Consider the following 20,177-nt stretch of genomic DNA (forward strand, 5'->3'; position numbering starts at 1 on the left):
AAAACCCACCAACCTCCACTCCTAATGAAAGAGCTCGGCATCTGATTTTACATGAAAACACTTTGATATTTCCCTATCTCCCTTCTTCCTTTTTCTCATCGTTTGAAATCTATTTGCTGAGTTTAAGATGAATTCACCAACAGCTGAGGTCAACCTGAAACGTGAGTGTATAGTCTATGTGCATTTGGGCTCATGCTCATCTAAAATAACAATGGCCCAAGTCTACACGTGGCCTTGAGAGGGCCAAGAGAGGGAGACAAAGAGCCATTTGAACATGCTGATGTCCACTCGTGTCAACTGTTACAACCCCATCCCTGACATCACTGCAAAACTTCTTCTGCAGACACTACCTATGTTCTGAGGATTTGCACCAGATTAAAAAAAAAAACCAACAACATAACATTAAAATGAGCTTGTTCACAGCCTTTTACCTTTTAAATCCTTGATAAGTCCCCAGTCAGGTTTGCTACTAAGTTACACAAACAGATGTGCTGGCACAATTGAAAGAAATTTTGTGGTACCCCTTTGGTGGAAGGAGAAAAACAAAAGTGGGAAGTAAATGCTACAAGATACAGTCATAAAACCACAATCTATTTTTGGGAGGAGGATGTTTCTATCAAGACAACTCTGGCCCAAATCCTACTGACTGCAAGGCTGGCTGTCCCTACAGCATTCACTCATTCAGTGGCATGCAGAGGACTAGGACACCTTAAAGATCATCAGTGGGTGTAAATCAGCACTGCTTCACCACAGTCAGTAACGTTTCCTTGATTAACCTCAGCCCAACTTCCAGTTCTAACATCTTTGTGGTGTTGCCATAGGAAAAGTTTGCAACACGTAATGATTGTGTACTTCCATAGCTTATTTCTGTCTTGAGGGAATTTTCTTTTATCACTAGTTATAAGCAGATTGGAGTCTTCTCTCGACGTGTAAAAAGCCTCTGCTCTGGGCTCTGCAATCCACAGAGCTGGAGACACAAGACTTTTTGTTTTCAGCTGGGTATTCCAAAAACCTGGAAGATGGCTGAACGTGTTAAGACACTTTTGATAGGAAGTTACGACCCACCCAAAACCAGAACAGCCAAACCAAACAAACAAACAGCAGCTTGCTGACATCTGTCAGACAAAAGTCGCTAAGGCAAGTTCGAAGGACAGAAAAGTCACAGGGAGAACTTCAGCTGCCCACCTGCTGCTGGCAGGAAGCCTGTGCAAAGGATCACAACCCTTGAACTCGGGGAACGTATGGTTGAAGCAGGCGGGTTGCTGTACTGCAAGAGTGCCAACATCTGCTTCAAGTGCTAGTGCTAGTGATTGCCCTTGGAGTTACAGCCCGTTTTGCTTTCCTGCTCCAGCTCCCCGGCCAGCCCGTGGGGTCCTGCAGCAGATGGGTGGGTTAGCTTTCTAGACCTCCTCTTTTTCTTTACAAGGCCCGAGTTCAGCTCCACTGGAGTCCCTAGCTCTGAACTCAGAGAGCATTTTCTCATGCGTCTGCACAATTTGAGATCTATGCTCTCTGCAGGACTGTCACCTTCTTCCCCTTGCAATTCTGATGTGAGATTTGGGGATTTTTTTATAGCCATGTATGTAAATCTCCAGACACTCAGTGAGATAAGGATTGCTTCTAGCTGCGTGAAGCACGAGGATAACAGCAAACACAACAGAGACAATGGTCCCTGACACGTTCATTTGCATTTAGGGCTTGCTTGCCCCGCAAAAAGCACTTGCTTTTATCTGCTGTCCCTTTCCCCACTGTCTTGCAAAGAGGAATCTGCCATTGTAGGCAGGCCTGGTCTTGACCTGCACACTCCAAGACCTCAAACCGCCTCGTCTTCAGTCCTTACTGATACTCCTGTGAGTCAGCCCCGTGCTCGTAGGCTTGCATACCACAGTGCTTTCAGCGCCAATGTCACAAGCAGTAGAAATGCATGGGGCTTTGGGGTGGAGTTTGCACATTTGCCAGTGTAACTGAGGTCCTTTTTGTTTCTAAATGATAATGGAAACAGTTAAAAAGCTAGAAGAAGCCTCAAGCAAGTTGTGACTTAAAGAAACTCTATAATTAACCAAACTTCTATGAAATAGGAAGGCCTGGAAAACAAAAGTTCGATTTGGCATTCTATCCCACAATGGGAATTGGGAAGAACTTATGTGGTCTATTTAATGGTAGCTTCTGACCTAACAGTTTTTATCTCTTAGCAGTAGCTACCTGGGACTTGGCAGGATGAGCAATTAAAAAACAGTAATTCAAGAAAGCAGGAGAGCTCCTGGTAACCCAGGGAGTGTCTTACCTGTCTGTTAAAGTCCAGCCCATTCTGTTCATTTCCTAGAATGAAACAAACAGAAGAATATCTCAGTATTAATGACAGTCTGCATTGATGTAAACTTTCCAGAACTTAGAACACACATAACCAAAGACACCCTGCTAGCCCAGCTCGGTTTATTCTAATAGTAAGGAGAGGAGGAAGGCGGAGTCAATGCGAAGGCAGCAATGAAGTACGAAGGTGGCTTTTGCAATATTTGGTGGCATCAGCCTTTGCTGAAGTTTAACAGAAGCGCTTCTGCCTGGGAGATACCTGGCCAAGCAGCAAGGGTGGGGGAAAGCTCACTGACGGCAAGGGAGATTCCAGCGGAGGTGAGCTGGAGGACAGTATAAATCTCCAGGGAAATCCAGGACTAAGGCACTGTACATAAAGCAAGAACTAACTTGGGAGAGGCTAGCAAACAGGTGGCCAAAGCTGTTAACCAGGGATCTTCAGGAACCCGTGTGGCACTGAGTAATTACGGGATATCTAAAGGAACAGAGGGTGCCGTGGGGTTGTGCTCAAGAGGCGTCTCCTTGATTCCAAAAGAGATTGGCAGGCACAGGGGGAAAATCAGACAGGTTTCAGCCTGAAGGTACCGCACAGGCCCTCACTCATTCCCCTTTGATGATAAACATTCCCCCCCTCCATCGCACCTGCCAAGTTCATCAAGAACATCACAGAGGAAAGGCTGCATGCTCCAGAGATATGAATGCTTTAAGGGATTCCACGAAGCTTCTTTAGTTGCAAAGGCAACCCCAAGAAACCTCTTCCCTTCCCTTTGCAATCCATTCTCTAAGTCATTCTCTTCCAGTACAACTGAGTTTGTGATAAATAATCTTAAATTGTTCACAACCCAGCGGCACAAGCTCCCAGGGCTGCCTCCTCCTGTTTTTTCCAGTACAATGTTCACCATAAAGCATAGCCCATGCCCTGAGATCTCATCAAGCTTCAACACATCACATATTTCAGTAGTTCATGTCTCTTCTGCAAAAATTTGGAAAGCCATTAAGAGAGGCTGTGCAAGTAGGAGCACAAGTCCAACTCTCCCATTGACTTGCTTTCTTCAACTCAATGAGCCTCTACCCTAATCTAGCTCACAGTTTTTCAGCTTGCACCACGCACATAATATTCCCAGGTGAATCAGCATGGTTCTTGGAGATCCTCAGGGGGAGTGTACTTGGTACAATTATTCATAGATGGCAAAATATTTTAGAGTCAATGATAACAATTTCATGGCACCCTGTTTTCTGCTATCTAGAAACTGCTCTGGAGATTTAATCTGCAACATGCTAACAGCACTGACTGTGGAAACTAAGTTGCCTTTGTTGCTTGTTAGGCTGAGCTGTAGGTCTTCATCATTAAACAATAACAGAGCTCTGTTTCACAGCAGAACAAACTGCTGCCCCTCGCTCTGAAATCTCTCTTCTCACTGTCTGCAACTCAACCCAGACCCAGCTCTGAGCTTCTCCCTCAGCCTGTCTGCATTTCTGCCATGCTAGAGCCTGCCTTTGTTTCCTGTCTTCCTCTTGACCTGCTCCTCAAAGCTTCTTCTCTTCCCAATCTCAGGTCTTTATCTTCTTCCCTGTAATTCCCTACTCTGCTACAACCTCCAACTTGCCACGCGCCTCCATGCTCCCGTGCCTCTCGCTGTAACCATCTGCTCTCTGACCACCTCTCTCCAGCTGCTCCCGCCTGAGGAATTTGTTCATTCATTGCGTTCCAGCTCTACGCCCCAAGAGCCAAGAACTGCACATATAACGATGGGAATGCTGATAGTGTTAATAGATGATTGCAATCAGTATCCACACACCTGAGCAGGACTGTGTGAGGATCTTCAAGGCCTGCAGTTTCTACCTTTGAAACCCACGGGGGGTTGATGCAATCTAAAGGTGGTAGCTAAAGGGAAGAAAGGCAGGAGGAGAGAAGGAGGAAATAAAGTTCCCAGTTACTAAAATAGAACAGGAAGGAAAAGGTAATCTTCTGGTTTCTTGGATACAAGAGTTTCGCTCACGTTCAAATGCAGCATGTTGATGAGGCAAGATTCAAAGACCTTGAGGGAAATCCCTAGCTCTCAGTGATGATGGCTCTGAGTCACTATCATACACCCCAAAACTTGGAACTTGAGATGCACAGCTGGAACAGAGTTTCACTCCACATCACTATCACCAGGACCAAGTTCTCCCGCACATTCTTTCCTCTGCTTCCAAGCTTCCCACCTCTCACTTTTTCCTCACTGCACAAGCACATGCGGCTGACAGACTTCTACCTTTCTCTTTCCCTTTCTCTCCTACAAGGCCAGACACAGCTTTCTCTGTAAGTCCCACCCTCTGTTCTCTTGCACATCCCACTGTAGATCAACAGGGGTGTTTGGGAGCACCTCAGCTGCATATTTTGTGACAGTGGAGCATACTGCAAATATGGAGGTATGCATGGAGACTGACATTAACTCAGTTGTAGCTTGGCCGTCTAAGTCTGAGATAACTGCCCTAGGCTGTCTTGGTAGACAGCGAGAAGAAATAGGCACCTCCAGAGGCCATTCATCCAACCTATCTTAGACGCCTATCTTCAGTTGAGATGAATGGCCCTCTGGAGATGAGTATTTCTCTTTATTGACTACAAAGGAACCCAGGAGCAACTACTTCAGACTTAGATGTCCAACAGTGAGATATTTAAAACTGGGCGAGGTGATTTCTGCTCCCAGTGGTTATGTAAATGGGAGATGGATACACAAATCTCTTCAGCTTTTCAGCAGGACTGGCGAGTGTTTGTGCACAGATTTATTTGCAAACAAATCCTGTCTTTTTCTATTTCAGTAAAAGCTTGTGCTTGAGTAAAATTAAAATTATTCCAGTTGCAAGCCAAGGTTTGGGTGTGATGAGGATAACAACTGTTTCAGTTAAATCAGTAACTTCCCTACAAATATTCTTGAAATAGACTCAGTTTCCTCCCGGTTTCTGTCAACATCAGGCCTCACACTGAAGTAGCCATTTCTCTCCTTAAAGGAATGGGCTGTTCAAACAATGAGGATCTGCACTTAAGATTTAATCTTTTCTAGCTCCAGGAGATAAAAAGAAAGAAAAGTGTAAGTAGCAGCAGATTCTCAGCTGCTTGCAAACTGCCAGAACTCCTCTAGTTTTAATGGAGCTTCACACTAGCCAACAACTTGCCTCTTGCTACACCAGCCAGACACAATGGGTTCCAAAGTCTCCAGTGTCTGCTAGATACAGTCCTCCCTTCCTTAAATTGCATCAAATTGGGGAAGCCCTGGGATTTAAATGAAAAGAGAGAAAGATTGCACTACAGTTCCCAGGAGCTTCCCCATCAAACAAGCCTTCATTCCCTCTTTCTGCGTGTTCCGGACAGGGGGGAAAAGGCAGCGATAAGCTCAGCTGGCTCTCCGCACCACTGCAGACAAGGACTGCGCTGCTCTCCTTGGTTCACCTGGCAGCTGTTTTGCATAGCACTGGCATAAGATCTGGTGCGAGTTTGCCTGGGGAGGTTTCTCTGGGAATGGGAGCAGCAGAACAGTTCCGGACAGCTTCTCCCCACCCGCTGCTGTTCCCCCCACCTGGAGCACGGCATTTGGTCTGAAAAACCAAAGACAAGAGCTCTATCAGAACCAACATGATTCCCACTGGAAGCCACCGAGCCAGCCCAGCGCTTGAGGAGAAAAGTGCCATAATGGGAGAAAAGTAAAATCAAGATTGCAGTGTGCCTCCGTCTTCGCAAGGCAAACACACAACACGCAGATGTCACCTCTGGGGAGTGACAGCCAGCCGTGGCTCTTCACTCAATGGTCAAAACGGGGCTGCGACCGGAAGGCTACCCTTACCCGCTTCCCATCCAACTACACACTTAAGTAACCTCACAGCTTGATCTCAGCTGCACAGAAGGGACAGAGAATTAGAAGGTGATTTCAATCTTTAACAGGTGTTGGGGAATTCCCACAGGGAATCAGTTTTCTACCACGTGCATTTGGGAGGGAAATTCAGAACAGCTGAACGGCGATGGAGGAACAGTGCCAGGCAGACACCAGGCAGGGCATTCAGTTGCCTGGGCTTAGATGCCTAACTTTTAGGTGTCTAATTCTGAGCCAATTGCTGTAGGCTCCCTTTACAGCCACGGAGAGGAAGCAGGCGCTTCCAGAGGGCAAGTCATCTTGCCCCCAAAATAGAGAGCAGAGAGATGAATCACCTTCTGGAGATACCTGTTTTCATCATTGACTGTACAAGAGCTAGGGTGAGTAGGTCAAACTTCAGCCTCAAAGTATTGAATATCTAAAATTAAGATTAATCTCACCTATCCTGCAGATTTTAGCACTCCAGTTGATAAAGCACAATGCCATTAGGGATTGACAAAGCAGGCCAGATGCAGAGCGCCTTTCAATGTACATTTTCTAGAAGCTGTGAAATTAACTTATTCACATTAACTGAGGCAAAAATCAAATCTCTCACCTCAAACATGTGAAGTTAAAAGACTACCCAAGAATGGAGACAGAGTGACAACAATAACTGTAAACAATACTTGATCCATATACTGTAAATGAAGTAAAATGCTCACCTGCACTGAGAAGGATGTGGTTCTATTAAGCAAAAAAGATACTCAGCATCAAATCCACTCCTCAGAATTTCAATTCACTTCGTAAACTCAAGCAAATGCCAAGTCATAGCCCTCACACTACTGTTCCCAGCAGTCAGAGCAGCAACTTCTCAGGAACTAGCAGGAAAAGCCCTTGGTGGTAGTAACTCACTTAAATCACCTTCTCCCCATTTCAGTGGCCACCCTTGATTCCCTCCAGCTGTGTCCAGTGGCACTGGGGGGCAGAAACAGAAGCTGAGCAGACACAAGTCCGTTCCCTGGATCCTTACATGCCCTGCTGCAGTGCTCGCTGTTCCCAAGGCTTACGTGCTTTTCAAAGGGAGCAGGGGAAGTGTGAACAGGATGGCAGTTTGAGGCAGCCAGGTAGGGCTGCAGTTTTTATGTTGACACTTTGCTCTAAAGCCACAAACAGACCAAACTGGGGCATCAGAGCATCTCTATGGGAAAGTTAAGGCTGGTTAGCAAGAAAAGTGAATCTGTGCTGACTCAGTCAGACAGCTGCAGACTCCAGGGGAAGCTTTCACTGAAGACTCAAGTGTTTCATTTGGGTGGAACCCACTGGGTTATAAAAACACCTTCCCTTTTTAAGCAGTGCCTCAAAGAAACCCCATCTTCTAGTCCCACTGCAGCTCTGACTGCAATATAGCCTTCGTGTGGGGCAGGGAGCAGGGGGGGGAAAGCAGGACAGCAAGTGTGGGAGACTCGGGCAGTTTCCAGAAGGAAACCCGAGGGCAGCAGTTGTTCCCACGGAAAACATTTCACCTGCAGATGCTGGGAGAGAGCAAGTCTCTTCTCTTAGACCAGAGGCAAGAGGCAGATCAGACCAGCTCTTCCTTTGCCCCTCTAATTCAAGTCAAACCAGCCTTTTGTTCCCCTTTCCCCTCCCCATGTTTTTTTATCCTCTTCCATAATGGGATGTTTAAGTTAAAAAAATAAAATAACCCAACCTCAAACCCTAATCACCTTCATTTGAATTTCAAATATCCCCCTCCTGGCCTCCCCCACGCCCCAACTGACTCGGAGCTGGGAATATGGAAATTTCTCCTGCTTGCCTTAAATGTGGCTGTGCTATGAAAATCATCAGCCTTATGCAAATCCTGAGCTGGCCCAATTGCCATAGCAACCAGCTGTTTCCAGCCCAACTGCTGCTGCTTTTATTATTTGAGACTTGTCCTGGGGCTGTTCGTGGCTGCAGGGGGAAGAGACAAGAGAAATCCTGGAGGCTTTGAGGAAAGTTTCACGAGGGAGAGCTAGCCTTGCTGAGCAAAGGCGTAGCCAAGGACTAGGCTCAGCATGGGGCCAGGGAAGGCCAAGTTTCCTCAAAAGACTTTGGCCTGGTGAGCTGTTTCCAGCCTGATCTGAAGAGATAACAACAAAAGGCAAAAAAAAAAAAGGTCAGGCTGTGCATCTCTTAGCTCGCCTGCTGAGTGCAACAAGGAGTGCCCTGTGCACCAAGCAGCATAGCCTGAGCACCTACCAACTCATCTCACTCAAGCCATTGCACTGCTCAGTCTGACATCCCTTGCTTGTGCACATTTCCTTTTACCTGAGCTAGAAGCTGACACAGAGGCCAGAGCCTCCATACCCTATTCCAGCATGAGCCATCAAGTTTAAGAGACCCTACCCCGCCACCTGCGATTGGAATACAATAAACAACAGCCTTCCCGCAGCTCAGCAGAGCCCAGGGCTCCATTCTGCTGAGAGCGGTACCCATCCCTGTGGAGAGCAGCACCTGCACCAAAGAGCTTGCACCCTGGCAAAAAGGTGGGAGAAGAGATCGGGACCCTCACTTTGGAGCTGAGGAACTGAGATAGACTTAATTACGTTTGTACAGGGAGTGTGTGGCAGAGAGGCAGACTGAGGCAAGGTCTCTGTTTCTCCATCTGCCCTGATATGGATTTAATGAAAAATGCACTGACATAGGAGCCAGAGTCCAGGGAGGATCTTTTGCTCACGTCAGAAATTTTGGCATCCAGTTTCAGAGCTGCTCTCGCTTTCTCACCTCCCCTGCCAGGGGACTTCAGCAGCAGTGGAAGAAGGTGTCATGTGCCGGCATTCTTCCACAAGCACAAGCTGGCTGAAGTTGAGGATGCGGAGGGAGAAGAATGACATTCAAAGGGGTATCTTCTCATAATGGACACTTTGCAAGACTGTAGGAGCAGATGCATCATAGCTCCTTACCATTTTTGGTTTTTTGGGATTTTAATGGAGAGGGTCTTTCTTGCCTTTAGAGAGAAGATACCTACTTTATTGCTTCCTAACACAGCCAGAGAGATTACCCAAGCTGTGAGGCTGAGATAACCCTGCTGCCATCGCCACCAAAGTCAGAAGCAGGCCAAGAGCCCAGCTTTCTGGCTCCATGTGCCCTCCTCATGAAAGAACACTCCTCTCTACCCAGTCACCGCTCTTCTGGATCCCAGACCCGACAGAGTTGGGTGAAGCTGCCGGGTCAGCCAAGCACCCCTGTCCCAGGGAGCGATACCAGCTGCTCCCGAGGCAGCGATGATGCTGTAGGGCTGTCCTATATTGCACCCACACGGACACACCCCAGCTCCTCTCCCCGTGTGCTGGGATGCCCATCGCGCACCCCGCCCTGGGCTCCTGGCAGGCTGGCCAGTTCCCCGTGTTCCAGGGTGGGGAGGGAAGATGCTTGAAGCGCCTGCAGCTATTCAGTTACTGATGCTTGTGTTTGAAGAGCTTCCCTATCACCCTTTTGTTAAAGCTTTGGCTTCCCCCCCATAGCCTCAACAGATGAAATCAAAGGGAAGTAGCTTTGCTTGGTGCAACCTGTTTTGATCAAACAGATAAACGGGGAACAAGTGTCTGACACAAACAAACAGACAGACAGAGGCAAGTCCCACCTCAGCATTTTGTTGCATCAGATACAGAGGGCTTAGATAAACCACAAGAAGGGGGAGATCTCTGCCTCTCGGCTTGAAGACCAGGGGCGACACTCTGCAGTGCCAAGCCCCCACAGTTCCCATAAAAAAAATCAACCCAGAACTTGCTGGCATGGTTTTCATCAGTTTAAAAAGATGAAAAGAGCTTACAGCCGAGCATAAAACTCACGCTTGTCATTACCCCCCATGGAGTCAGCGGGACTGCCTGCAAGCCCAGCCACAGCACAGTAAGCGTTAAACCACTCTGGCATCGCACAGGTAAGGGTACAGAGGACCCTCAGAGTGGAGAGATGACCCCGTGCTGTGACTGGGGCTGACCTACACAGGCAGTCCAACCTGCTGCCCTCGCGGGAGTAGCTCGTGCCTGTTCCCCTCTTCCCCTCACACATAAAGCACAATAAAAAAAAGGCAGAGTTAAAGTAAAGGAGGGCTTAAGATTCACAGGACTGGGTGGAGTACCTGATATCCCTTAGATTATTATTATTTTTTTTTTTAAATAAAGACTTTTTGTAAAATGGCAAAATTTCACTACAGCCAATAGACATGGAGGGGGTGGAATCAAACAAACGTGGGGTTTTGGAGAACATCATACTAAAAGCTTTGAAGCATTTTCTATGGAAATTGGCGTGGATGAAAAAGATAAAAAAGCTTAGCTTTCCTAACCTCCTATGAAAGATGAACAATTTTGGCAATTTTCTCAAAAAAGAAAAAGCCCCACGATTATTTTAAACACTTTCAAAGTAAAACAATGCCCCAGATTACCCTTTTCCCCCCTCTAAGCCTAGAACTGGCGGAGATATGAAAGGATGAGATTATGCTTCTGCTACTGACACTTCCCAACAGATCTTTAGGCATCAGTTTTAGATCAAGGGCTTGGTTTACAAAAGCATTTTGGCACCCAAATACCTCCAGGTTTTTTGATTTGTTTTTTTTTTTTTTTTTAATTCTTCTTGGAGCCAGTCTGCATCTTTTGGTGATGAAAGGCCTTTGTAGATCTGCACCTAGAAGGATTTCATTTTTTTTTTATAAGCTATAATATCGTTAGTTCGGTAACTGCACTCTCCTTTGGGGGCTAATAAGATTCTTGGGAAGCTGTGTGGATTGGTTCGATTCACTAGGAAATGAGTGTTCAATTAATGAGTCACTGGAAAACAGATTTTCCCACTTGAAGCTAGTAAACAAAACACTAAACTATTAGGTGTTGCAGTAAATATTCCTCTAACAATGTGTATAAGGGAAAATAAAAGCTTCCAGGGAAGTTCAGTACAAAGAATTTTGTTGTTTATAAACAGAATGGTCAGAAACAGGAAAAATAAAACCCGACAAAGATGCTTAGAGGTTTTAGGTAAGCCATGAAGGCAGACCCTCTGTGGGCTTGGCTGGTCGTGACTTCCAGTGGGGCTGATGTGCCAGGTTACAGCACCTGAATTGTAACATACACAGCTGAGTAATAGCGTGCGATCCTGCCCTGGCCACCCTCCTCTCTGAGGGTCCTGCAAGGGACCAGTCACCTCGCAGGAGGGGTTGTGGCTGTTCGCCAGAGTCCCTCAGAAGCTCCTAATTCTCTGCAGCATCTCTTATCACAGCTAAGTCTGATGTGGTGACTCTGAAGATCCTGAACAGATCAACCACTCACAGGGACTGCATTCTAAAAAGGAATAATTTAACCAGGTTCCTTACATCAGTCCGCAGGGAAGTGTCACTCTTTTGCAAATGGAGGAGATTTACTTGTTCTGATTTCCCTGCTTAATTTGAAGGCTCCTAGAGCAGAGCTAATGCTGCTGCAAATATTTTTGTTATTTTAAAACAAATTGACTTCACTTCTCTGCTTTCTTTTCTCAATTACCACTCGAAAGAGTTGCTACAGCTAACACTAATGGCTCTCTGGGAAGCTTAAGCTGAAAAATATATTTTATCCAACCAACTGTGGTGCTGGCTTCTCGCCTGTTTAACACTATTGACTACAACATCAGCAGCCAGAGTCTCCCACTACATTTAGTAGCAGCCAATACCAAAACAAAATACCAACTCTTAATACAACCTTCCCTAATCTTGATTCAACTATGCTATCCATCAACTCTTTGTGCCAAGATGCACGAAACGTTTCAGGAGACTGTGTTTCCCAATGTAAAGCCCTGTAACAGCTACCAGGCTTTTTTGAAAGAGCTTGGGAAGTTGGGGACATGTGTGTTGCTAGGTGGCTTGGAAACATTTTTCTCAAAAAACAACTTGGGGTCATCTGAAAGCCCTGAGCAGAAGCTGACCTGACCAAAGTCAGAGTTCAGGGATGTCAATAGAACCAGATTTTTGTCTCTGCCTTAGATTATGTCAAATAACCAGTAATAGCTAAGAGCACAGAGGATTTCCAGTGCTCAGCGTAAGGTGTAAATAAAGGGGTATTTTTAGTGCCCTTAAAACATGCCTGGAGTTCCCTGGCTTTATCAAGATCTCATTTTTTCCAAGTTCTCTCAAATGACAGAAGTAAAAGAGAAACAGTAAAATCATTGCATGTGAAGTTTTAATCTGCTGTTACACATACCCCCACCTCAAGCTTAGGGCTCTTCATTTCTTAACAATGATTCTTCTACCTTGCCTCTACCGGATTTGGTTCTAAAAGGTGTTTATTTCTAAGTCCATAGATGAGCCTTATGTTTTCTAATAATCTTAATTTCTTATACCTAGTGGGTGCCAAAAATATTTCTTCTTACTGTTCATTTGCCTAAAAAGGAATTTGACCACCAACCTTTGTGAAATTACAGACTTGAGGTCTTGCATTCAAAGCCCACTGCAGGCAGTGGCAGTCAGAAGCAATGCCAGAAAATACAAAACTGATTTTTCTGGTGTATATTGCACCTTGTGGAAGTGCAGAAGTTGGTAGGTAACCTAGCAGAAATCAGTGCTAACACCAGCGCTATCGTCTTCAAAGGCTCACCCTGTTCTTCAGCTTTCCATATTCAAGAAAAATTGGGGCTTCTGGCTACACAGCAGCAAGAGCCTGAGCAGCTGTCAGGTGCAAGTAGTGGAGAGGAGAAACCCAATCATGCTTTGAGATGAAGACCAATGAATTTTTGCTGGAACTACCTAGCTGGATTTGATTATTCCTAAAGTCTTTCCCATTTTTCTACATATACATGGCCAAAAAAGGCTTTGTCCATGGGGAGTTTTGTCTAAGGAAATGTTCTTAATACTGTGTAAAACAAATAGTTGTTTCCGCTAAAGTGAGCAGACCAAGACTGTGTCAACTGTATTATTCCTTTGGCAAGAGGTGAGTGTACTTCCATGCTAAAATCGCAGAGGACATTACAGAGACATACACCAATTCATGGCTGTTACAGAAGGATCTTGCATGCTGATCAAGATACCAACGCAATCCTAGCCCAGAGCGCATTCTCAATCAGCTCTCAAACTGGTTGAAAGAGTGCAATGGAGCAGCAACGGGAGTCAAGCAAAGCATGGACAGAAACTTCCAGCTCCCGTGCCCCCCTTTTCTTTTCTTTCCCTTCCCGTCCCTCCTTGGGCTCCCTCCCCTCCCCCTCACACCCCGGACCCTCCTTACCTGGCTCCACCTGGTCGGGTTCGTGCCGAGTATCTGTGGAATCTGCCGCATCACCGCTCATCTTGATCTCTGGAAAAGGAGGCACAACTGATTTTAATAATAGGTCACAGTCCCAGGCAACAGGCACATGTGGCTTCCACTAAACAGCACAAATGAATGTGTAATTATAATAAACCATCAGACTTTCAAATTTCTGATTCCTCAACATACAGTTACTAGAATATTCATCAGCTCCGAGGATGCACTTTCCCTCCTGTTGCTCTTTGCATCCCCCTCGTTCCTTTCCCCCCTCCCCAGATTGCTGCTGTGCTCACCTTTGCACCGCACCTCTCCCGCACAGAGCACGAGGGGTTGTTGAAGCGCCAAGAGCCCTCCCAGCCTTGGTGGCCTTTCCCCTCAGCTTTGTGCAGGCTTCCCAGACCCTCTGGCGTGGCTCTTGGCTGGTGTGGCTCTCAGTTTGACACCATCTTCCACCACACCTCTAGAGGCAGGGGACCCCTCCCAGCTTTCCTCTCCTCTGCTGCATCCTTTCCTGCTCCCTCGAGATGGCTCGGCCAGGCCAGTGCTTGGTGCTGTACAAAGCCTATGCAGCGAGGAAAGGCAGGCGCAGAGCAGGATGCTCACAGAGAGGGAAGCGAAGTCTCTCCTCCTCTTGCTTGCTCACAAGCTCACCTTGTTTCTCTCAGTACATCTGACCCCTGTTTGCAAACCTTTTACCCTGCTTTCTCCCACGTGCGTGCGCTCACACCCCTTGCAAACCCCAGCTCTTTGCCATCAAGCTCCTGCATGGTTTCCCCCATCCTTATCAATGCCAATAAATTTGTCATTTACCCTTGAAGTGATGGCTGCCACCACACCCGGGGCCACGATCTCCTTCGGGGACAGCTGAAAGAAAAGGTGGGAATAGCCAACTTTACACAGGATTGTTCATTTCCTTAAAAGTGGCAAAGTACACAACAGTGAAAGAAGGAAGAATATCTATTCAAATTCAGATGGACACCCCCTCAGCTCTTCTACCCTTTGCATGGGAATTTTAACTCTTTCCAGGCTAGTTGGGGAAAAAAAGATAATATTTTTTTATAAAGAACCAACTGATTTGCATGCGCTTCCTGCAGCCAATCCCAGCCACAAAAGTCATCTGATTTGCATCGGGTAATAACAACAGTGTGGAAGCTGGGCCAGTGTTCACTGTGGTTTTGCTGGGGTAGAAAAGGCAGGTGGAAGCCTTCTTAAAGGCATCATGCAAACCTTTTCCTCTTTCCTATACACACCTTGTATTATTTCCAAACAGGCAAAAAGGCGAGAAGAGCCCTATAGGATTTTATACCCATTTCCCTCTGTTCCTCACACTAAAGCAGGCAGGCCGCTTTGTTTGACCATTTGGGTTTTCTTTTCCCCTATTCAGACTTCCAGTGTGCAAACGGCAAATTATCTGTTTGTTGGCCAAAATTAAATAGTTTTGTTTAGTTTAAAGTTTGAAACTTTTTCTTCAGCAAATTAATAAAGGATGAAAACAAAATGATAAAATTTTGTACCAGAGGCAGAGTGCAGAAACATTCACATACTTCAGAAACTTCCTTTCTTTAAATTGTATTAAGGAATGAGGTGAAAAAGGAGAGAGAGAAGAGCTGTGGATTTTTTTTTTCCCCTTCAAATAAACCCACTGCAATTAAGACATGAACATGTAGTGGGGCTTCTAAGCATTTCTACTGCAGGAAGAGTAATTATCATCAGCTATAAACATCTTCTTGTCTTGTAATACTGCCAAGGGACCCTAACTTAAGCAATCTACAAAGCACAACGTTTTGCTTGCTGCCAAAAAGTATCTTAAAAAAAAAGCCAAGTTCTCATAAAATAGAGTAAGAAAAATCGTAAACTATGCCGAAGTTTGGTGCTTGCTTTAGGGAGAAACTCTGCATTCTTGCAAAAAAAAAAAAAACCAGAGAACACCCCACCAACCAAGCAAACAAAAAGTAATGCAGGTTTCATCGTGAGCATATACAAATAATGAATGAATGCATGCTAGTGAAATTTATCTAATCCCCAAGACCAAGGAGCCCCTTAGAGGCACAGAGCGAGAAACTGAGCAGTTCAGAGAGAGCCGAAGAAGGGAAGACACAAAAACAAATCCTGAGAAGTTCTCTCCCTCTGCCAGGAGTAAGCTCTCAGCCCCTCTGTCATTTATAACCTGGGGTGGGTGGGGAGGAAAGGAGGAATTGCAGCTGTGGCTCGATTACATATCACACGCTCTCCATCAGTTAAATCCCCTCCTCCTGGAGTCAGCAGTTAACAAGATACTCTGTGATTCTTTCATACATAGAGATACATAAAGCAGAAGAATTTTGTTTTCACAAAGATTCAAATTCCCATCATAAATGTACACAAGTTATTAAGTTTAAATATCTTGGGGGAAAAAAACAGGAAGAAAAATAAACCCCTTATGATCAAAGCCTACTGATCTTGGTTGGAGCTGGCCGGCTTTTGTGTACCTCTGGACAACAGTGCAGCACCAGTCATCCTCCAAGGGATCCTTAAGAACAAGGAGCAGACATACAGAGGAATTACTTTCTAATATGATATAAGTGTAGCCAAGATAAAGGCAACACCTTTTTATTGACACTCAAGAGTCTTCCACTATAAACCAGGATGGAGTGATGCATCTGGATTTGACACCCCCCCCCCCCCATCTAAAAAATTATCTTAAGACAAGACAGGCTGTGAGACTATGAGTCCAGCTAAATGCAGGCTCCACTATACAGCTTTGCCAGGTTGGCGATACACAGAGAATAAGAAGGCTAATAAAAAAAATCTCTGGGAAAAATAATGCAACTTAGGCCTGCCTAACTCCTAACCACAGACCTATTAGGAGCCGCCACTGCGGCCGGGGCCTTATTAAAAATGTGCTGCTATACCTCAGCTAGCAAACATACCTGGAGTAGGGGTAGTCTGGTTTGTTCACCCAGACCAAAGAAACTCTACCAGTGCAGACACTTCTCTGGGGATATATCTGCATCTATATTTTTGCTGAAACAAATGGTGTCAGCAAATAAAGCTTTCCCAAGCCCTTTTTCCTAGTAGTTGTTCAGACGTGGGCACTGGGGTAAACCAGCCTGATGACTTTAAAAGGAAAAAAAGCCAGTGCAGGGTGGGGAGAACTCAGTTTGGCTGAGACTGTCACCTGAAGCCTGTTGAATTTTCTGTGCTTTGGGTGCGCAAGCCCCTCAGGAGGCTGCAGGAAGGTGAGCTATCCCAATGCCTGGGGAGGAGGCGGTGGTACACGCCAGGGAACATGCTGCTGCAGGGAAACGCTCGCGGCAGGGAGGGGGAGGTGTGGAGCCCAAGAAGCCCACCTTCACCTTGCACACTATGCCTTCCCTGCACAGCCGGGGAATACACAGAGCACACCTCTGCAAGCGGCTTATTGCAAGGCCCTACTGTTCAAGGACCCAAAGACTGAATGTGCTGAACTGCTCTTGCACAAAGGTGAAGAAACACCCTCCCACCAGAGTTGGGCTCTGGAACGTGCAAGTGGTTGAGCCCAAGCTGGTCTCCCTCCCTGCAAAAAGGCTGCTTAAACCTTAGGCCCTTCTAACAGACAGAGGGGTGGGATGATTTGGTAGAACGGAAGCTCAGTGCACACCCAGATCTGTGCAGCTCCTGGACAAATCCTCCCTGGGAGTGATGCTACTGTCTTTGACAGAGGGCACAGTATTGATTTTGGGAATCTGCTCATGAAGAAAGAGTCGCCCACAAGCAAAGCAGATGGGTGGATAGGAGCCTGCGGGGGATGCGTCCCCGAGAGACACCACACACAAGCACACCCATCACAGGTGCTCAGACTAGTCAGGCTCACACGCTGGGCCAAGACCATGAGCCTTATGCCTCCCGCAGCCTCTCCTTGCGGCTGGCCGCACAGCGCCGGAGGCTCCCCAGCTGCCCTCCCCATGGCTGGCACAGGGAGCCAGCCTTCTCAGCGGGGTGCCGACTGGCCATGGAGGGGCTGCTGGCATCCCAGAGCCATGGGGAGGTTGCAACGCAGCCATGGAGCAGAGGCTTTGGCCATCTCTGCTGGCCCGCTGCAGGCTTAATGCTGTATTAGGTGATGGCACTGTTGCAGCATCCACCTTGCCCTGCACTTCTCCCTGTGAGCCCACATGCAGGCAGAGCCTGTTGAGGGACTACAAGCACCAGGTGTGGACCTCTAGGTCTCCCCCACACAGCAGGACCACCAAATGAATGCAGCATGCAGATAGGTACGCAAAGGGAATGAGCCTGGGATGGAGTGATGGATGTAGCTACCCTCTCCCCTCCAAACCTGGGGAGAACACGCAGCATCTCGTGCTGCACAAAGCACCAGACGCAGGCCACTAGCAGAGTGCATGGCTCCTGTAGCCCCAACACCCTGCCACAGAAGGGACTGTCAGGATCTGGCCTTCACTGCTGCTGCCACCCTGCTCCTACCCCAGCATCACCCTCAGCTCCGGCATGCCCAGGGATGCAGTCCTTCCCCTCCAGCACAGGGGCTTGAGCTGAGGGTGGAAGCTAAACTCACTCTGTCGGGATAAGACAGAGCTCTGCACAGCTCCAACAGATCTGGCAGAGGTTGCTCTTGTTCCCCAGCTAATTGCTCTGCTCGGAGAAGATGTGAGACTACCTAAGCTGGACCTCCAGGTCAGACCCCCTGGAACAAGTCTCTCTGAGTATCCCTGTTCATTCATTCCTCACTCAGCCTGGCCTTCTGCAGCTCCCTCCTCGTTTCTCTCTCCTTTTCCTTCTTTTTCATTAAGTTTTCTCTTTCCAAACCATATCCCATCTCATTCTCACATACAGGCACAGACCCCTCCACCCCTGCCACATCCCTCTGTGAATTTATCCCCTCTCACTCCTCCCAGCTTTCTTCCAATAACTGGACCCACACATCAGGCACTAAATACCCATTTTCCAGGTACTCAAGACACATCTGCGCTCCGCTCCCCGACCCACGTTAGGGCTGGCAGTGTGAGCGGTGCGCCCACATTGTGGGCATGGCTTGGCAGCCCCCTAAAAAGGGCGAGGGCAGCATCCATCCCCGGGTAGGAATGTGGGCAGTTAACCAGGCAGCAGCTGTGATAGCTGACTCCAGTGGGAGAGAAGAGGAGGGAAAGGAAGGAGGAAAGGTCACAGGAATCAGAGCAATCCCGTTTCCTGCCCAAGTCCACGGTCTCAGCTACGTGGTGAGCTCCAGCCCGATCCTTCCTCGAGTGCTCTTTACCTGTGTGCACAGACTCCAGGTTCACCATCCTGCTGGCGGAGGGAAATCCGCGGTGCGCCCAGCCTCCTGCCGTCAGCCCCAGGTTGCCAGGGGCTGCCAGTTTGCCCTCCCTCCTCTGCCACCCGCTGCCTCTCAAACCGGGCGTGGGTCCGTTCCCGAAGGGACCTAGAGCTCCATTGCCTGTTGCCATGCAGGGCCCGGCGAGCATGCGGCGCTGCGCCACGCCTCGCCCCACCTCCGGCACCCTCGGGTGCCCTGACACCCAGCAGCCTGGCGCCCGGCCCATGCAAAAGCGCCCATTTGCATATTAGTAACTGGGGAATGGATGAGTCCCTGCAGCGCTACCAAGGCGTGGGGTGGGGTGGGAAGGAGGGAGGAAGGAAGGCGGTTTGCCCGCCCTCGGCTGCTCAGATACACCCCGCAGCACCTGCCTGCTGGGCTGTGAGCGGGGGGCTCCGCTGACAGGCCCCAGATCCGAGTTGACCCCTCGTGAATGGGCTTTTGGCACTGCCCCTTGCAATGCGTGGGTAAGAGAGGCCAAGGCATGGAGCCAGGCTGGCCAGCAGCACCCAGGAGGGAAGGCGTCCAATCTGCAGGAACAGCCCCTCCAGTAAGCAGCCCTTTCACTTGATTTCTGGCCACTCTGATAAACCCTGGGGTCTGCTCAGAGTGAGTTGTGAGAGCAGCCTGTGCGGCTGAGTTGTTGCATCTCCTAGGTCTGTGCTAAACCTGAATGATGCCATATGAAATAATGAAAAAAAAAGGAAAGTTGAGAGCAGAAAGGAAACCTGACTTGGCTAGAGACACAGGGCAGGGCTAGGATCCGCACACAGAGACTCCCCTCTCCTGACTTGTGCTCTGTGTGGTACGTCAGCCCCCAAGAACAGGAGAGAAGTGGCAGACAGCCTCTTCTTCCTCCTGCATGTTGTTTAAAGCTGTAGTATTTAACTGACTTCCAGGGAAGCCAGGGAAAAAAAAAAAATCCCCTAATGTTGGCTTCTTCGGTAGGAAGCTGCCAAAGACCAGGTCCTTGGTGCTGTGACAGGGACCAAGAGCCACCCTGATGGACCCAGGTGCCGCGGTTGCTCCCTTGCCCTGCCGTGCTCTACCTTGATGACCCCTACCACGTCTCAGGATCGCAGGAGGCCTGCCTTAATAAACGCCCCAGCTCCAGCGCTGCTCAAACCCCTCCTGAAAGTGTTAACATGCTCAATTGGTAGCTGCCAGGTACAAGCTATCGCACATTCATCTCTCCCTGGCTAATTCACGTTCCAGGGCTCTCGGCTTTCCCACATACTGCTCTCCCTCCCTGGAAAGACAGGTTTCTCTGAAGAGATGGGTGGGCGGGCAGGCTCTCCAAGCCTCACCTCCAACCCAGTCTGACGTTCTGGGGCTGGAGTGCCTGCCCTCAGCTTGCATGGTCAGACGAGACATCCTTGGGAGAGGGCAATGCGCTGGGAGGAAAGGGTGGACGTGATAAATGAAACTCTGACAAGGAAAAAGAGGAAGAAAGCAGGGGTAGAGATGGCAGGGAGAAAGCAGGGAGGTGGGGAACTTCCCGGGTCAAACGAG

General features: G+C 47.9%; 1 protein-coding gene across 1 annotated transcript in view; it reads right to left on the minus strand.

Annotated features, from left to right (window-relative positions):
- Positions 1 to 18,891, minus strand: part of POU2F3 (POU class 2 homeobox 3) — a 42,157-nt gene extending 23,266 nt beyond the window's left edge. The window contains exons 1-4 of the mRNA XM_086766199.1: positions 18,606 to 18,891; positions 14,186 to 14,239; positions 13,355 to 13,423; positions 2,285 to 2,319 (exon numbers count right to left, since the gene is read on the minus strand). Coding sequence (XP_086622325.1) covers positions 2,285 to 2,319; positions 13,355 to 13,423; positions 14,186 to 14,239; positions 18,606 to 18,891 — 444 coding nt within the window. The remainder of the gene's footprint in view (positions 1 to 2,284; positions 2,320 to 13,354; positions 13,424 to 14,185; positions 14,240 to 18,605) is intronic.
- Between the last annotated feature and the right edge of the window lie 1,286 nt (positions 18,892 to 20,177).

The sequence above is a fragment of the Chlamydotis macqueenii genome, chromosome 24 (assembly GCF_036417535.1).
Source record: "Chlamydotis macqueenii isolate bChlMac1 chromosome 24, bChlMac1.mat, whole genome shotgun sequence".
In the NCBI taxonomy this organism is placed as follows: domain Eukaryota; kingdom Metazoa; phylum Chordata; class Aves; order Otidiformes; family Otididae; genus Chlamydotis; species Chlamydotis macqueenii.